The sequence below is a fragment of the Purpureocillium lilacinum genome (assembly GCF_023168085.1).
Source record: "Purpureocillium lilacinum CBS 284.36 DNA, scaffold_2, whole genome shotgun sequence".
Lineage (NCBI taxonomy): Eukaryota > Fungi > Ascomycota > Sordariomycetes > Hypocreales > Ophiocordycipitaceae > Purpureocillium > Purpureocillium lilacinum.
Genome location: NW_027072112.1, coordinates 3,090,084 through 3,106,378, shown reverse-complemented (window position 1 = coordinate 3,106,378; position 16,295 = coordinate 3,090,084). Strand labels below are relative to the sequence as shown.

The 16,295-nt window shown below is 58.6% G+C and overlaps 4 protein-coding genes across 4 annotated transcripts; 3 read left to right on the top strand and 1 right to left on the bottom strand.

The window, feature by feature from the left end:
* Positions 1-720: 720 nt before the first annotated feature.
* Positions 721-2,409, bottom strand: PLICBS_002704 (uncharacterized protein; the record flags this gene model as incomplete). Its single annotated transcript, XM_018322405.2, has 1 exon — positions 721-2,409. The coding sequence occupies one exon, from the start codon at positions 2,407-2,409 to the stop codon at positions 721-723; it is 1,689 nt and encodes a 562-aa protein (XP_018179885.2).
* A 5,977-nt stretch (positions 2,410-8,386) lies between these two features.
* On the top strand, positions 8,387-8,863 carry PLICBS_002703 (uncharacterized protein; the record flags this gene model as incomplete). The annotated part of the gene is made up of 3 exons (XM_018322404.1): positions 8,387-8,462; positions 8,520-8,665; positions 8,723-8,863. 3 exons carry the CDS (start codon positions 8,387-8,389, stop codon positions 8,861-8,863), a joined length of 363 nt encoding a protein of 120 aa, XP_018179884.1.
* Positions 8,864-9,925: 1,062 nt separating this feature from the next.
* Positions 9,926-10,714, top strand: PLICBS_002702 (uncharacterized protein; the record flags this gene model as incomplete). Its single annotated transcript, XM_065600075.1, has 2 exons — positions 9,926-10,011; positions 10,075-10,714. The coding sequence occupies 2 exons, from the start codon at positions 9,926-9,928 to the stop codon at positions 10,712-10,714; spliced, it is 726 nt and encodes a 241-aa protein (XP_065456147.1).
* A 2,343-nt stretch (positions 10,715-13,057) lies between these two features.
* Positions 13,058-16,255, top strand: PLICBS_002701 (uncharacterized protein; the record flags this gene model as incomplete). Its single annotated transcript, XM_065600074.1, has 5 exons — positions 13,058-13,190; positions 13,263-13,492; positions 13,558-14,648; positions 14,703-15,546; positions 15,608-16,255. 5 exons carry the CDS (start codon positions 13,058-13,060, stop codon positions 16,253-16,255), a joined length of 2,946 nt encoding a protein of 981 aa, XP_065456146.1.
* Positions 16,256-16,295: the final 40 nt, after the last annotated feature.

Here is a 16,295-nt window from a genome sequence, read left to right as displayed (position 1 = left end):
ACGTCAAGTCGGGCACAGCAGTTCGTTGAGGCCACCAAAAGACAGGGGACGTACGACCAGAAGACAAAGCTGCGTCATGTCGAGCCAGAAAGAAATGTGCAATTGCTTCACCCACATCATCGCAGGGCTCTCGGGGCCAGTGAATACTTGACACACGTCCCCGCTCTGGGACAACGAGATCCGTAGACCATCTGCGAAAATATCGCTGTACCTCGGAAACCGCCTGAAGCACAATCAAGACGAACCAAGGCAACGTTCAATAATCATGTTCATTATGCTATCCACTCTGCAACCTCCCCCCCTGCCATGTAGCCTGCCCTTCGAAAAATCGCAGATCACTGGACGATGATGCCATAGATGCACACGAGTCCTAAGAATATATGAGGTTGAAGCAGCTCTCGTCTCGAGAGAAGTGCGCCACCCTGGCGCAACAATCTCGGCCAAGAGCTGAAGAAACGTGCTGTGTGATCATGCTAAATAACAATATTCGTACCGTCGTCAAACCCCGAACACCCACAGGCATCCCCTGGCGGCCCGTGGCATCTCGACTAGTCTTGCAGAATGCCGGCTGAGCAACAACTGCCGCCCCGGACCAGCTGGCAAGACACGACACATTTGCGCCATCCCGAACCATCGCAAACGCCAAGGTATACATTCAAATAGCGTCCATGGAAACCATGAGGAGCGAGCAATCCCAGCTTGGTGTGCTGTTCCTGTCCTTCATGACGGGGCGCCGTCCTTGTTGGGCTTCCAAAATTGCATCATTCGCCCGAGTCGTTGCTTTGTCTTGCTGCTCTTGGATCGGGATGGCTTGCTGTCCGACTCGTTGTCTAGCGTGACTTCCATGGACAATTTGCTTCTCTCGCCGTGGGAGCTGCTGATGAGCCGGCTCAAGCTGACGAGGCTAGAGCGCCTGCGTCCAAACGCCGCCGATGACACGGAAACGGGCCGCTGCTCGCGAAGACTCGGCTGGGACAGTCGTGGATTTGGAGAAAAGACGCTGTCCCTTGTCATTGTCGAATTGCTGGATGTCAGGGACGGGATATCGTAATCCATTGAGATCCGAACCTCTGGACCTGGTTCTCCCATGAGCAGCGATTGGAAGCTGTTCTCGTCTGTGACCGACGACGGCGCGGTCGAGATGCGCTGAGCGTCCATGGACATCGGCGACCGAGGCGAGGGGTGAGACGACGACGCATGGCTCGCCGAGTACGGACTGATGGGCATGTTCGCCGCACCACCTTGGTACGATGTGCCGACCTCCACAGGTGCGAGATCCTTCGTGCCGGACAGTCTCCTGGGTGACGAGGCAATGGAGTCTGCGCCGCCCTGCATCGAGTTGAGACTTCGATAAATGATAGAAGGTGGCTCTTCCGTGATCACGTCGTCCTGCAGAGAGATCTTGGAGCACTCGGTGCGGACCGAGTGGGCAGCAGCCTGCTCGATATCGTTGCCGCCGGGAGTAGCTTGCCTGGTTCCGAGCGCCACGTCACTGGATGAAGGAGTGTCCGGGACGATGCTCCCGCATTGAGTAGACGGCACAGTAGCAGGTGGCGTCGCGTCGCCGTCGTCCGAGTCCGAGTCAGTGGAGTCTGCCGCGGCAACTGTTCCGAAGGCCCTTTGCTGCCTGTCTGCGATGGCCGAGTCGTCGTCCTCTTCGTCCTCTTCGAAAACATCGGCCATGGTCGAATTGCTGCCAAAGCGATTGATGCCGGAGCGAGCCGACTCGAATGGCGGCAGATCAGGGGCAGACTCCGCCCGGCGGTGGTAGTGCATGCCTGGGCCACTGAAGCCCTTCATGCCCTGAGCGCTGTGCAGTCGCCTTTTGCCCGTGTTGCCCGCGGCGCGTTGAGCAGCCTCCCACTCTGGGTTGTGTGGCAGAGGCGTGTTGAATGGTCCCAGGGCAGCGTCGAGATCAATCATAGGATGCGACGCATCATCCCGAGACATGGGCCGCTGGGCCACAGACGCAGGCTTGGTGACATCGGGAGATTCCGTGACTGTCACCTGGGGAGCGGGCAGCTCGGGGTCGGGGATTTGCATATTCTCAACCTCCTCATCCTCGTCCTCGAAGGGACCAACCGATGCAGGAGGGGTAGGAGGCCGTACATCACTCATCTTGGTCCGTTTTTTATGCGCCTTGGGTTTGAGTGGCAAGATCGAGCCGGCCCAACCCTTGACCCTCTTCTTCTTGCTCTTCTTCTTGGTGGGCTTGGAGACGACCGCGGCATCTCTGCCCGTCTCCGTGCAGTCAGACTCCTCATGGTCCGAAGACGAGGCCCCAGAGACGGCCCTCGACACAGAATCTGAAGAGCTAGAACTTGATGGACGGCGCTTTGTTGGGCCCGTGGCGTGCACGAAGGGAGACTCGAGGCCAAAGAAAGACCAACGCTTAGGAGTCTTGGCCATGGTCGCTGGATGAGGTCCCTCAATCTGGGCCTGGGCGTCGGCAAGGTTGAGAAGCGTGGGAGTGGAGTTGCGCCGCTTAGGAGAGCTATTCGGCCTACCGCTAATGTGAAGGTCTGCCGTGCGCTCCAAGATAGCACCCGCTGTGCTCGGTCTTGAGTCAGCCAAGTCGCGTGTAGGGCTCCTAGATAAGGGCACTGGGTGGTCGCGATCTGTGGGAGACACGGCTGACACGATCGAGGATATGCTGCCGGAGACTGAGTGCCCTGGACGTGCCGTAGCAGTGCTGGATGTCTCGTTGGATACCAGCGACAACGGCCTAGGTATATACTCAAGCTTGTCGGAGAACCCCACACGGTTTCTACCAGGCCTCGCTTGCCTGTGGCCGCTACTTTCGACGTCGGACGCTGGGGTGACGGGCGTCAGTGGCATGGATGGGCCTTGGTCGACAGTGGCGGGGCGCATGTTTTCCAATGCTTCCGCTGGTTCTGGCAATTTGGGCGGTTGGTCGTGGAACGGAATCGGAACGCCCTCCCTTGGGTCGAAGGCAGTCGGACTGTTGGGAGCGCTTCCACTCCTGGGCATCGCAAAATCTGGCAATGGCGCAAGAATGGGCAGGTCGTTGGTCGAGATGGCGCCGGAGACGCCACGACGGTGTCCACGCCGGGGCGGTGGTGCGAGCCCAGGAGACGCGAATCCGCTTTCCGACCTAGTCGGACTGGTACTCATGACGGCGATAGAGTTCCCATCTCGAATACTGCCGCCCACAAATTCACTACCACCCCTCCGATGTCCATGCCCGACGGGTCGCGAGGGGGACGCCAGCGGCCTAGAAGAATTCGGAGTCACTGGAGGGCTGAGGAGTGTAAATGACTCGGGATCTGGCGGCAAGGATGCTCCGGGATTGAAACTGAACGCGGGCAGGGCAACACTCCTGCGCTGTCTTTCGTTGCTTCTTGGGGGCGAGTCGGACGGGACTTTCTGGGGCTCGATGGCGGACATCGGTCGTCGTCCGCTTGCTCGAGTGTTGGTTGTCGGCACCTGGGAGGGCGAGGGCATTCGGGCGGGAAAGACGAACGGTGGATTCGGGGGAGGGGCGTCGTCATGAGTTATAGCGTCCTTGAATGGCGTGTTGGGAGACGTGTGGAGGTCTGTCGACCGCCGCGGGCCATCCTCCAAGCCATAGACACGCGGCGAGGCATCCATCATGGCCGAGGCGGGACCTTGCGCAGTTGTCATCTTTCCTCTAGCCGCGCAGCGGCAATCAGAAGCGATGCACGACTAGGAGGCTAGTTGAATCATAGGATTGAGCAAAGACTGAAGCGTGTCGTGGATGGCGACTCGACTCGGTTGGCGTCTGATCTCGGGCGTTCGAAGAATATACAAGGGGTTAAGGAGCGTGAACGACGAAGTTGAAGTGAAACTAGATCTGCGAGTTTTCGGCCCCGGACAAGAACTGAGCGCAGGTAAGCATCTGAAGCGAGCAGAGAGCACTGCGAAGGACGGGCGAGCAAAGAAGCAAAGGTTTGGCCGAGCATCCAGCGTTGCTGCGGGCCGGCGAGGGCGCAGGGGACACGAGGCAACGCGGGAGCGCGCAGCACGGTGGAAGACGCACCTCGGAGGAAATGCAAATGCTGCGCTGAACCAAAGGGCAGGCCAAAGGCAAAATTGATATAGTCACAAAGGAGCGGACGGTGAAAACCAGCGGCGCAAACTCGAGTCGAGATGTGCAGCTGGAATTGCACCAAGAGGGTCGGCGTCAAGCGCGCTGAGGCGGGAGGGCTTGGGGATGGGGAAAACGGGAAGAGGGAAGTGTGTGGATGGAGGAGGATTAAAGCCTGGGGAGGGAGGAAGGCGAGACAGGGCCCAGGCAGGCCGCGCCGGCGGCCAGTGAGAGCGGCGAGCGTGAGATGTGAGAGTGGGCGTGCGGGAGGGAGGGAGAGGAGGGGCCACTGGGCTGCGCTACTGTGCAGTTGTATGGGTACGGAGCACGTCGCACGGGGGGGCGAGGTACCTCGCGCTAGCAGCTGGGGCTGGCGAGGTACGTGTACCACTTGCACGTTTGTGGTCGCACCCCGGGTTGGCTCGTGTGCAAAAACGTTGACGCCCGGCTGTATGAGGATGAGGATGAGGATACTGCGCACGGCATACAGCGCTTCGGAACAAGCCAATTTTTCGTCTCATCATTCCAGTTTACAGTCTGCTTTGCGCCGCCCTCCAATTGCCACGACGCGCAAGCGGCACAGCGGCGACAAGGTTCGTGGAGGTACGAAGGTACACCCAGGGGCCCTGCACTGTACCTGCTCGGCGCTGCATGCATGGATGCGAGGCAGTAGCGCCGATGGGGCGGAGCGTGTACTCGTACAAGTACATGTCGCGTACGAGTATGGGGCACTTGCGTAGGGGCTCATCTCCTGCGCGCCAGGCGCCGTCCTGCCAGCTGCGGGATCCAGTCCTGGCTGGGGCGCCGCCCATGGGTCTCCACGGTGCTTCGTATCGCTCCTCTGGCTCGATCAGACATCATACAAGTCCTTTCAGGCGGCTGTGAGCACCAGGAGGGAGGCACATACGTAATAACGCGCACGCCTCAGCATGAAGACGGCGAACGCGGTGACCACGAAGGACTGCCGCTCAGAGAGCGCCAGATGAGACGGTCCCCAACGGCCATGCTTGGGTTCAAACGCACAAGACTCCAAGCTCCGTACGTTAGCAGGTACCACGGGAGCCCGGAGACATCGCACGACCCGTTGCGCGGCTACCAACTCTGTTTCCAGGAAATCCATGGATCGTGACCGTACCACCAGGGGCGGGCGCCCTGGGCGGCTGCTCCCTCGAATGCGGCATTGGCTGACGGACTTGGAGAACGTTCACTGCCACTACGGCGAACTGACGTGCCCGATTAGTTCACCCGCAAGGACAGTCGCCAACACTCTCGGGGCGCCGCAACCTCCCCGGCCGTCCGTTGCTGGACAAGCGGCTCATTGCAACCCCCTGAGGGGGCCTGGCCCCTGGCAGCTGCGCCAGGCGGTGCAACCCAGCCGGAGCGTCTGATTTGCTTGCGGCCCTGGTCGGCCTGTCCGGCCGCCTCCCCCTGCCAGGCACGCCCCCATGCCCCCAACCAACGCGGCATGGCGGCCCTGAGAAAACAAGCCGCCAGCGCCCGGATTGGATGGACACGAGCATCTTGGGATGGCCTTGTTCATGCAGAGGCGAGGGGCCTGGCTGGCCCGGCAACAATGCAACACGGGGCAGACCCCTCCGCATGACGGACATCATCCATCCATGCGTCCTTTGGGGCTTGGCGGACTAACCTAACCTCCATGCAGCACCTCAGCTGTCGATGTTTCGTCTCGACGGGGCAAACGACACGAGGTGCAGCAATAGCCACCGTCCGCCGAGCGCGTCTATCTGCACAGTGCCTCCCTCAGGTCACTTGCCGGCCGCTAGGGCAAAACGTTGAATCGTGGCGGTAGGCTTTTTGGGTCGCTCGGCGGCATCTCCGCCTGATCGTTCTGGCCCGTCCGCCTCCCGTCTGCTCAGTGGACAGCAAGCGTCAATTCGCGTTCGAAAGCCACTCTGCCTTTTCATATCAGCTCGCCATCGTAGATCGGATCTGTTGTATCGGCTTGGTTGGACCATGTACTTGCGAAGTACCGAGATTTGCGGCCTTGATTCCCCTGCCGCCCGGGCTGCCTTGCCTCGGATCACCGGCTCCCTGTATAATGGACGCAGGGCATGAATGCGCAATTGCGGCCTTCCCATAACACTCTCGGGCTCGTATCAGAGACACGGCTGCCAGCTCCCCTAGGCCGAAAGTTGATATGAGCCATGACATCCACTTTCCAATGAACGGCGGCCGTGGCTCGTTGCTGCGCCTGTCTCTTGATCAGCGTATCGTTTCTTTTTCTACATCCCTTGCCTCGGCTCTCGCTTGAGATGAGATTCCGGCCGTCGTCATCTCCGTCTGCTTGCTTGTTACGGGGCCAGCTGGCTATCGTCCACACCGAGCCCGCAAGTGCTGCAGACCCCTAGTTTATCTTTGATTGCCCTGATGTGTAGCTCGGGCGGCGGCGCCGAGCCACGGCGCCCGGCTGAGGAAAGCGGCAGCTCCCAAGGCTCGGAGCAGACGTCCGTGGATTCGATGCTGATGGCGATTGCCGGCCCAGGTCAGGCTGCAGGAACCATGATTTCGTACACTTTTCGTGGCACGGCGTTGCGCCTCCCAGCCGAGCCAGCGTGAAGCACCTGGGGCCTGTCGACAAAGGCCGCTAGGCATTTTGGCGGCAAGTTCGTGAGTGCAACCATAGTGGCAGGGTACCTCAGATAGACAGGTTGATGGCTACGTCGCATTGAGTTCCCCTGGCAAAGATCTACAATGCCCATGGAGGCCACAATCGCGGAGAGGCGTTTTGTGCGATGATACCTTCTACTTCCACACATTCCGGGATCTTGCAGTTGGCCATCGCACGCAGGCCACCACCGTTGTTCCAACACCACCATCCTCTCTCCGGGGCACGGCTAGACAATAGTTCAGCCCCGAATCTGGCGAAATTCCCCATAGTGGACAGCTTGGAAGAGATAGCCCGCACGTTAGGTAGAGCTTGCATCGTGCCGCCAGCGACGAAAGGTGCACATGGCGGGCGCTCCAGGTCGGGCGGCAGCGGGCAAGACGACATTCTCCTCAGAGCCATGGATGCACATCGGCTTGTCGCTGATGCCCTTTATTGTTTCAACGTCGTGCCTGGGCCCGGCAGGGCGACGATGACGACTCGTAGACCATTAATGAGGACCCTCACTATGTCTCATGAGCTGGGCCGCCGATCGCGTCTTTGGCGGCGCACAGACTGATCACTATTCCTGGTCGCTGTCGTCAGCTACACCAACTGGGGCTGCCGTCGAAGCTGCAGACCTGGCCTCGACGTCCTCCGTGAGTCCACGATCACCCTGGTCGACTTCGTGAGCGGCCATATTGGCCGGCTAAGCAGGCGATCAGACATCTAGCTTGTTCAAACGTCAATCTCGTGAAGGAATCGAACATTAGTTCCTTTCTTGTATAGTCTTGACTGCCTGCTGTGCGCCTTGCCAACGAGCGAAGTGCTCCAAGCCCACGTTCGTCCGCCGAAGCAGGCATCTCGGCGACAACTCCCCGTCTAAGCCACGCTGCAATCAAAGGCGTCTCAAGCTAATACGCGTGTGCTCAAAAAAAAAAAGAGCAAAGCCCTCGCTGAGTTCTGCGGAGAAGAGTACGCATGCGTACCGAAATGAGGCTGAGCCCCGTCACTAACGGGCCGTGTCGCGGGCATTGACACACGCGGAGGCCATCTGAATCCATCTCATCGTGAACCGATAGATGCGTTAAGACACGTTATCTTATCTACCGACGATGTTTCTGGCGGTCTAGGTGGGCTGAGGGCATATGCTACGGCGGCTCTCGGGGAGAACTGCGACCCAGCGACCGCCATGAGCGGTGGCGTGCACCTTGGTTGAAGGTGCCTAATGTGGGAGGGTCATCAACGGACCCCTTGGATAGGGCATTTCACAATGCCTTTGTCCTATGTCAATCGCCTGAGTATTATGTGCCGGGTGACTAGCAGAGCCAGGGGTCGCAGCGAGACTGCATCGGTCATGAATTGTGCTAGTTTGACAAAGATGGATGGGAAAAGAAATGTCCATAGCGAAGCACTGGACTGGGCAACCAGCATCGCACTCCAGCGCCTTCGTTCCTCAAAGGAGTACTAGGTACCTAGATCTCCTCGTCCTGCGGCTGGACCCTGATCTTGCGCCACACGCTCCCGTCAGTGGGGTCGTCAGCCACTATGCCACCCTGGCACAGGGGACACTTGGAGGCGACCTGTCGCTCACCGCCCCTGCCCCGCCGCCCCCAAGCCGGTGGCAGAAATTTTTGGGCGTCTTTGGCGCAAAGCGCCGCCAATGCAAGCAGGAGCAAATCTGATCCAAGTCACGAAATCAGAACACAAGGATGACTGACGACGAGCAAGTTCCGACCCTTGTGTCGGCTGGCAAACCGGCCAAGCCTCTTGGAATGCGCAAGAATGGTACGAATTACCGCGAGGTGACTGATCCGCCCCATTGTCTCTGACACTTATGCGCAGGAAAGCAATGGCATCCTCCCAAGAAGGCGTTCCGGCCGACGGCAGGTCTGACGACGTACGAGAAACGTCAGAAGCAGCGCGCCGAGATGGCGCAAATGAAAGCGAAAGAGAAGGAGATGAAGGACGAGAAGGAAGAGCTGCGTCAGGTATGTGCTCACGACGAGAAGCGGCCGAGGGTTGACTGACCCAATTTCCTCCTGCAGCAACGCATTCAAGCCATCCGAGAGAAGCGAGCCAAGAAGGAAGAAAAGGAGAGATACGAGAAGATGGCCGAGAAGATGCACCGGAAGCGAGTCGAGAGGTTGAAGCGCAAGGAGAAGCGCAATAAGGTGCTCAATTCCTGACGGAGGGGTGCGTTAGGGGCCGAGATTGCGCACCACGACTCGGTTGGGTGATCGCCAAACGAGTCGTTTCTTCCCGCAACGACGTGCGCGTCCAGGGTTGCGGAAATGAGAGGCAACACTGCCCCGAGAAGATGGGACAGGGACGCAGAGGCCGTCGTTCCGTGGCCTTGAGAAAACGTCAAGCCGCGCTGCTTCCTGGAACCTCGAACCTAGGTCATCGGCAATGGCCTTGGATGCAAGATCGATATTTTTGCCAGGCGTAGAATTGGGGCCTGGCGTGGGAGCGAAGGAACACACGCGATTTGAAATCTGGGTTACTTTTGCTTTTGCTGTCGGCAACTGGGAGTTACGGAGCATGGGGCCATTCAATGATATTGCTGGTATCTGGAACTGCACAGCCTCAAAAACAGTTGTTGCGCGCCAAATTTGGCGCCAGAAAATAAGCAACCCTGGAGCCCTCCATTATGAAAGACAATCATTGTCCTTGAGCTTGGATCGCTCACTCCTGTGCCATGTGACATTTTGCTGGGCATCCAGCATGTCGCATGTGAACCAGTGAGAACCTCAAGGTCACCGCCAATCACCGCCCCATCCGACGGGGAGCTCCACTGCGTGCTGTGGCTGAGGTCCCGTCGGCAATTCGGCCCCACGACGGCTCTCCCATCAACTGGACCTCGCTCCAGATGGCGCTGGTTGCGTCACGCGGGACGCTGTGGCCACCACCTCCCAACGACCCCGATGGCGAACTTTAATGGCCCGCTCGACTTGCCCATGTTCGCCTCTCCTCTTCACGAGGAGCGGCATCGGGTTAAGAGGTCCCTAACCGAGTCTACGTCGCCGAGCAGGCTTCGTCGTCGTCACCACGATCATCCTCACCGTGGCCTTCACAACCACCATCACCAACAGCACCATCGTCACTTCCGCCACGACAACGATGAACCAGCTGTATCGGGTGTCTACCCTCCGCCCATAACGCGCCACTCTGCAGATATGGCTCGCCCAGAGGCTATCGCGCCTGCCTGGAGTCCAGACCAGAGCAGGAGGGCCAGTGTTTTAATCTCTATGGACGATGACGCTCGGTTCGAAACCAAGGAGAGCAGGGCGGCGAGATTGCGACTGGAGAAGGAGAAAGCGGCCCTTCGGGCAGAGTAAGTCTCAATCCCTGCAAGTGTGCCATTCTGCGTTCATACAGCTAAGTGGGCGTTGGACAGGAACCTGAAAAGGTCGCTCGCGGAGCTTAATGGATTCTCAACAAACATGACGAAGCGACTCGACGACACATACTATGCAGTACTGGAGAAAATGAGCACGCTGCAGAACACGGTCACTGCCCTGAAGGACCTGGCGGAGTCGTCTCGCGAGATCTGTGACGGGTTCGACAAGGACTCGCGTGAGCTTGCGGACGACATCGTCGGGCAGCTCGTCGCTGTCGGGCAGTTTGACGAACAGCAGACGAGGATAGCGGGCCTGCAGAACCGAATCAGTGAAGGACGCGCCAAGGTGCAGACCCTCACCGGCCGAGTGGATGTTGTCCGAGAGCGCATAGAAAGCTGGGAGCGTGCCGATAAAGCCTGGCAGGAGAGGACTCGTAAGAGGCTCAAGATCATCTGGTCTGTGACTTCGGTCGTGGCCATCCTCATCATCGCCCTGGCAATCGGCGTCCACTATTCGTCGGCCCGGCTCGACAGCACCGACCAAGATGAGCTAAGGAACACGGCGGCAGCGGAGTGGCTCAGCGAGTCCAACTACTCTCGGCAGTCAAGTGAGAGCGGGGAGTCGGGCGGGAGAGCGTTGTTTTGGAAGACACCGCTCCGTGACGGTGAGCGGCTGCGGGCATTCGACGAGTTATGAGCGAGGCTTGCCTATTGCCTTGTGTATTGCTCGTGACTATAGCATATGCCCGCACCTCTGCGTCTAATGATACCCCAATACATACATACATTTCGATATTATGCGCAGCATTCGTTTTCTTGAGCTTGCTAGAGTTGCGGAGCCTTGGCGGTGATACGCCATTACTTCCCCGCCCGTGTCCTGGGCCGTTTGAGACTTGTGGGGGGCCAAGGCTTTGACTTGCCGAGTCTTCGGCGTTGCCGAGTGCCTGCTGTCCGTGTCCAGAGGAGCTGTCCCACGAGGTGCGAGCTGAAATGTCTCGGTGATGCGCATATCGGAGCTACTGTGAAGGCGCGTGCAGCTGCGCCTTTCCTGGTGCCAAAGCCCTCACAGCCACATCCAACCGCGGGCTCCTTCCAGGGCCATGCGTGGGCGGTCTGCGAGAAAATTGCCTATTGGGGACATATCTTTGGTCCCTCACAGGAAGACTTGTCGTCTTGAGCCCGGTACGCCCCGCGGCATCAATCATCTTATGGTAGGGATTTGACAAAAGTCCTCGACGTTCAAGGCGGTTTGTCATGGCGGTCCGGGTGGTATGGAGTTGCTCAGGAGTTGAATCTTTCTCTTTGCAAGGTGTCGAGGGAGCCACACCAAGACATCCCACACAGTCTTCATTACGTCCAGCTAAGCAAGACTCTGCGAGGCAGTTTTTACGGGCACGGAGCAGATGTCAAGGCAACATTGCAAACAAAGCTGTTTGGTCTCGCAAATAGTACTGTAATCCTCCTGGAAGAACACGCGAGATGGGGGATCATCTCCTCAACGAGACGCGAGAACAAGTTGCTTCGTATTGTCGCATCTGAAATGGCCACTCGTCAAACCCGGCCACGTTTCGGCGTTCGCTTTTGTGCGAAGACGCGAGGCGCTGCAGCCAGCCACGGCCAACAACGAAACGGCTCACGCACACCTCCTGGTACCGTAGCTCTCGCACAGGCGCAGCAGGTTGTATTTGTGCCTGGCACTGCTCCGTAGCTTGCACGTTTGGAGAGGTCCAAGTTGCAGAGCTTGGCAACGTCCTTGGTACAGGCAGCCAAGAGCCGTTCCGCTGCGCGCTGCAGTCCGCGTCCCTAGCGGGGGATACGTGGGAATACTGGCCAAGAGTTCGGGCCATGGCCGACGATGGCTTGCCGAACTGCGAGTCGCGCGAAAGGAGCCACACCACATCCCACCAAAGGTGCACTGCCCGGCGCCAAGCGATTAATGATCCTGGCAGACGCTCAGCTTTTTCTTGGAAACAGTGTCCCGCGCTGTGGGCACGAACAGGGCGCCAAGATGGGACGTCATGCGACATGTCGCTGATGAAAAACCAGGACGTAGGTTGGACAGGTTTGAACGACTCCTCCTGCACAGCAGCGGCATGGGCGCGTAGTTTGCCCTGCAGTGCCTGGCAATATTCGCGGGTGCAACCCCACCCCCGTGGCTGCTGCGGGCACCCGAAGAACGGGCGCCGCCGCAGGCGACGTGCTGCGGCATGTTCCTGGCCCCATGGGTGGGAAAGGAACCTCGTCGACTGGAAGGGGACCAACTTCTGGCTGATTCTCCACGACTGGCTGGCTGGCTGCAGCCCAGGTTGATGAGTGGAACATTCTCTCCCGCCTGCCAAGACCAGGCGGCTTGACCGTCGCAGTGCCCACCAAGAGCCCACAACCCAAGCCCACGTCACGCCCCGCCGCCCATGTTGGGCCTCGTTCAGCGGATGGGGACGCTCAAAGGCGCGCCATTGATGCGCCGGACGTCAGATTGCCAGCCCCAAAATGGACCCATGGCATTTCGTCACCCACCCATCAGCCGCCAGCTCCAGCCTTGGGCGAGACCGTGCCTGCACAGACGGACAGGGCCTCGTGGAGGGGCGGAGGCTGTGAGCGTGACGAGGCGGACGTGCTGCGCTTCGTCTTGCATCGTCGTCGCTGTCAGGGCAGGGCGCCGCAACCTGACCTTATACAAGAGCCTGCTTCCCTTGTGTCCCTCCCGCCGGTCCGATCGCATTCGCTTCCATTTCCCCGCGAGCTTGTGCCTGCGGTTGGTTCGACGCCTGGCCTACGTGCTTCACTCCGGGTGCAGCTTTGGAGACCCCGGTGCGCTGAGAAATTCCGCCAAGTCGAGCTACAGCTGCCAGCGCCCCGCCGCAACAACTCTATACCGCTGCGCTTGGCTCGAGACCGTCATCATCCTCACAGACCCATACCCGCCGCACCTCACACCTTGCGGACGGCAGCTTGGTTCCTGTCCGCACTCAACACTTGCATTGCAGTGCGCACGAGACGCGTCAAGAGTCCCTGTGCATTTCTGTCGCATCGTCTGGCCATGGCTTCTGCGGACAAAGGCGAGAATGGCGCGCCCGTCGCAGCCAAGGCGACAATGTCGCTGCCCCTCCGCACCAACAGCGACCCCTCGGCGCCGCCGCCAGGAAACGCCTTGACTGGCAAACAGGAGCATTGTTCGTTGTTTCCAGCAATACTAGAATGCGCCAGACGAAGGATCTCTTGCTGACATGTTGTCCTTTGGTCAGACCTGAAGCGCGAGCTGATGTCCCAACAAGTCAAGTGGGAGATCAACGAACTCAACTCCCCAACGGCGCTCCAACGGTTCGGCGCACCATTTCGATCTGAGCGCGGCGAGGTATCTCCACAGGAATCGGAGCTTCCCATACTTCGATACATATTCGTTCACCATGTCCGCGACTTTCCCTTCCTCGACAAGGCGAGGGAGAAGGAGTTCTGGCAGGACAAGCTGCAAGTGGTACGACCGCCTCGCCCACACCCTCACACGTCTTGTCGTACACTGATTCACACGCACACGTACAGTTCCTCGAGTCCTTTGCGGGAAAGCAAATATCGTCGTCCGAGGACCGCCTCGAGGAGACCAAGCGCCGCAAGCTCGCCATCAAGGCGCAGAAGCTCGTCGAGCTCATGATGGTTTCGGGCATCCCCACATCGTCCGGCTTCGAAGAGCGCATCCGTTTCAGCGAGCTCGAGATCGTGGACAGCAATGCGATCGACACCGGCGTCCTACACACCATACCCGAGGGTAACTACATCAATGGTTGGGATGTCAATGTGGCGGGCGTGCGCGTCACGTCGGTCAAAAGGAATATACGCTACCACAAGCACGCCGAGTTCCTACTCCGAATTAAGAGAAAGGGAGAGCTGGAGCATTTTGTCGGCCGCAGATACGGGGACTTCGCCAAGCTTTCTAAGAACCTGAAGACGGAGCTCCCGGGGAGGGTACTGCCACAGCTGCCCAAGAAGAACAAGTCGAGCTCGACAGCATCCGGGGTATTCTCGGCGTTCAGCAATGGCGACGATTCCGATGCCTCTTCCATTTCGTCTCTCTCTACCCGCTTCACAGGTGCCGTACAGGATTCCACCGAGGGCAGCTCATCCCTGCTCTCACCTTCGGGGGGTAAGACGCGCTCGCACGGCTTCGGACAAAGAACACTGTGCTCACACAGACCTAGGAATATCCTCGCGCAAGCCAGGCTCCATCACCTCGGCCAGATCAATTCGGTCCAGAGCCTCCCCCCGCCCATCAGTAGAGAACCGCGGCAGCCCCGGCACAGGGCCCGGAACCCCTGTGGCCAGCGAGGAGGTAAGCGACTATGCAATGCCTATCATGAGGTGCAAGTTCTCACGTGGGCGCAGACGGTCATTCTTTGGCGCGAAAACCAGCGAATCTCATTGCGCGCATGGATTCGGTCTTTGCTTCACAACCCACAAGTAGCCAACACCAAGGCAATGATGGAGTTCCTCAGTGGCAATCCCATCACTCCGACTGATGAGGATGTCGACGACATCGTAAGGCGGAAGGCGATCGATGAGAAGCGCATCGAGGAGCAAAAGAAGTTTTACGAGATTGCCAGGAAGCGTGCGGCAGAGCTGGACGAGTACATGGAGCAGTTCGTCCACCAACGACCCTCGTCCACGGCTCAGTTTGGCTGACTTTACCCAAGATTCCGCCGCGATATCGTGGAGAGCCACGGCTTGACCATGCTCTTCAAAGAGATCAAAGAAAAGCAGACGATCGACGACCTCAGCATTCAGTACCGAAAGTTTGCCGAATGGCTTCGAATTGAGATTGCTGCCGTCATCTACCACCTCTTCCTCGCGGAGGACAATTCTCCAGAGATGTTCGCCCAAGCAAGGCGCATCCACTCCCTCATCCCGTATTCCGTCATCAAGAACGTCATTCGCATTGCCAATCCGGCGGCTGTCATGTCGGGTATCTTGGACATCTTTCTCGCTCAGCCCTTTGGTGCCAGGTCGTTGATGCAGCGGATTTTCTCGCTGACGCTGAACGATGGCATCAAGAGCTTCCAGAGGTCAATCGACACGTTGACAACCAAGATCGGCGACCCCGTGTTTACGGAAAAGATCCAGAAGTATACCAACGCTGAGGAAGAGATCAAGATGGCCATCCGTGAAGAGGCTGAGAGCGAAGACATCGACATCATCGTGGCAATCCTGCGGTCGGACCTGCTCGAGCCAGACTTGACTGGGGAACAGATTCAACGCCTGTTCAACGCTTATGTCGCATTCAACAACGCCGTCGAGAATATCGATGAAGAGCTCAAGCAGGGGGCGCAGCTTTTCTCCTACTTGAAGCAGCTTTTGAAGCTGTGCACCAGGCAGCGCGATAAGGCTATGATGCTAAACCTGATCGAAGAGCCCGTGACTCTGCAGCTCTTCCGCGACCTTTTCACGATCTTCTACGAGCCGCTTGTGCGAGTGTACAAGTCTGCCAATGTCTACAGCAGTGTCACAGATTTTGCCGTGTTTATCGACGATATGATACAGGTGAGTCGAAAAGGACGATGTTTGTGCGACCAAGACCCATGCTAAATGACATTGCCCACAGGTTGTCGACAAGTGCAGGGAGCAGGATGCTTCAGCAGATCCCAATCAGACGGTCCAGGCGTTTATTGACCTGTGCCAGAGGCACGAACACAATTTCTACAAGTTTGTGCACGAGGTGCACACCCACGACAATGGGCTCTTCACGCAGCTCATGGGCTGGATTGAGGGGATCCTGGAATTCCTTCGCAAGGGGCCAAATAACGGCAAGTTAAACGTCAACGCATTGTTCGAAGGCGGTGCCAGTGCTGGCATCGTAGACAAGGAGAAGGCGATTGAGGAGATCAACTCGTTGATCGCGTGGCAAGAGGCACGCAAGAAGTGGCACAACGACAAGACGCGCCAAAAGATGGCGGCCGAGGGGCAGCCGGGTGGCCCCCTGGGTGGACTCGGGATGAACTTCAACTCTTCCGACTTCGGATTGGACGGGCAGGACCTCCAGGACATGGCGTATGACGACGGGTCCGAATCAGAGGACGAAGCCGAGGAGGACGACGAGCTCGACCCCATTGAGGCGGAACGGAGAAGACGAGCGAAGCAGCAGGACCGCCTTCGACGATCGGCAGGCGAGCCTGCGAAGCCTCCCGTGTCCGAGGTGCACAAGCTGACGGACAACTTCTTGGTGATGCTGCGAGACGTGCTGGCAGACTAGATGACGTTTTGATATCCAGGACGGAGGTTCGGCTTAAAGG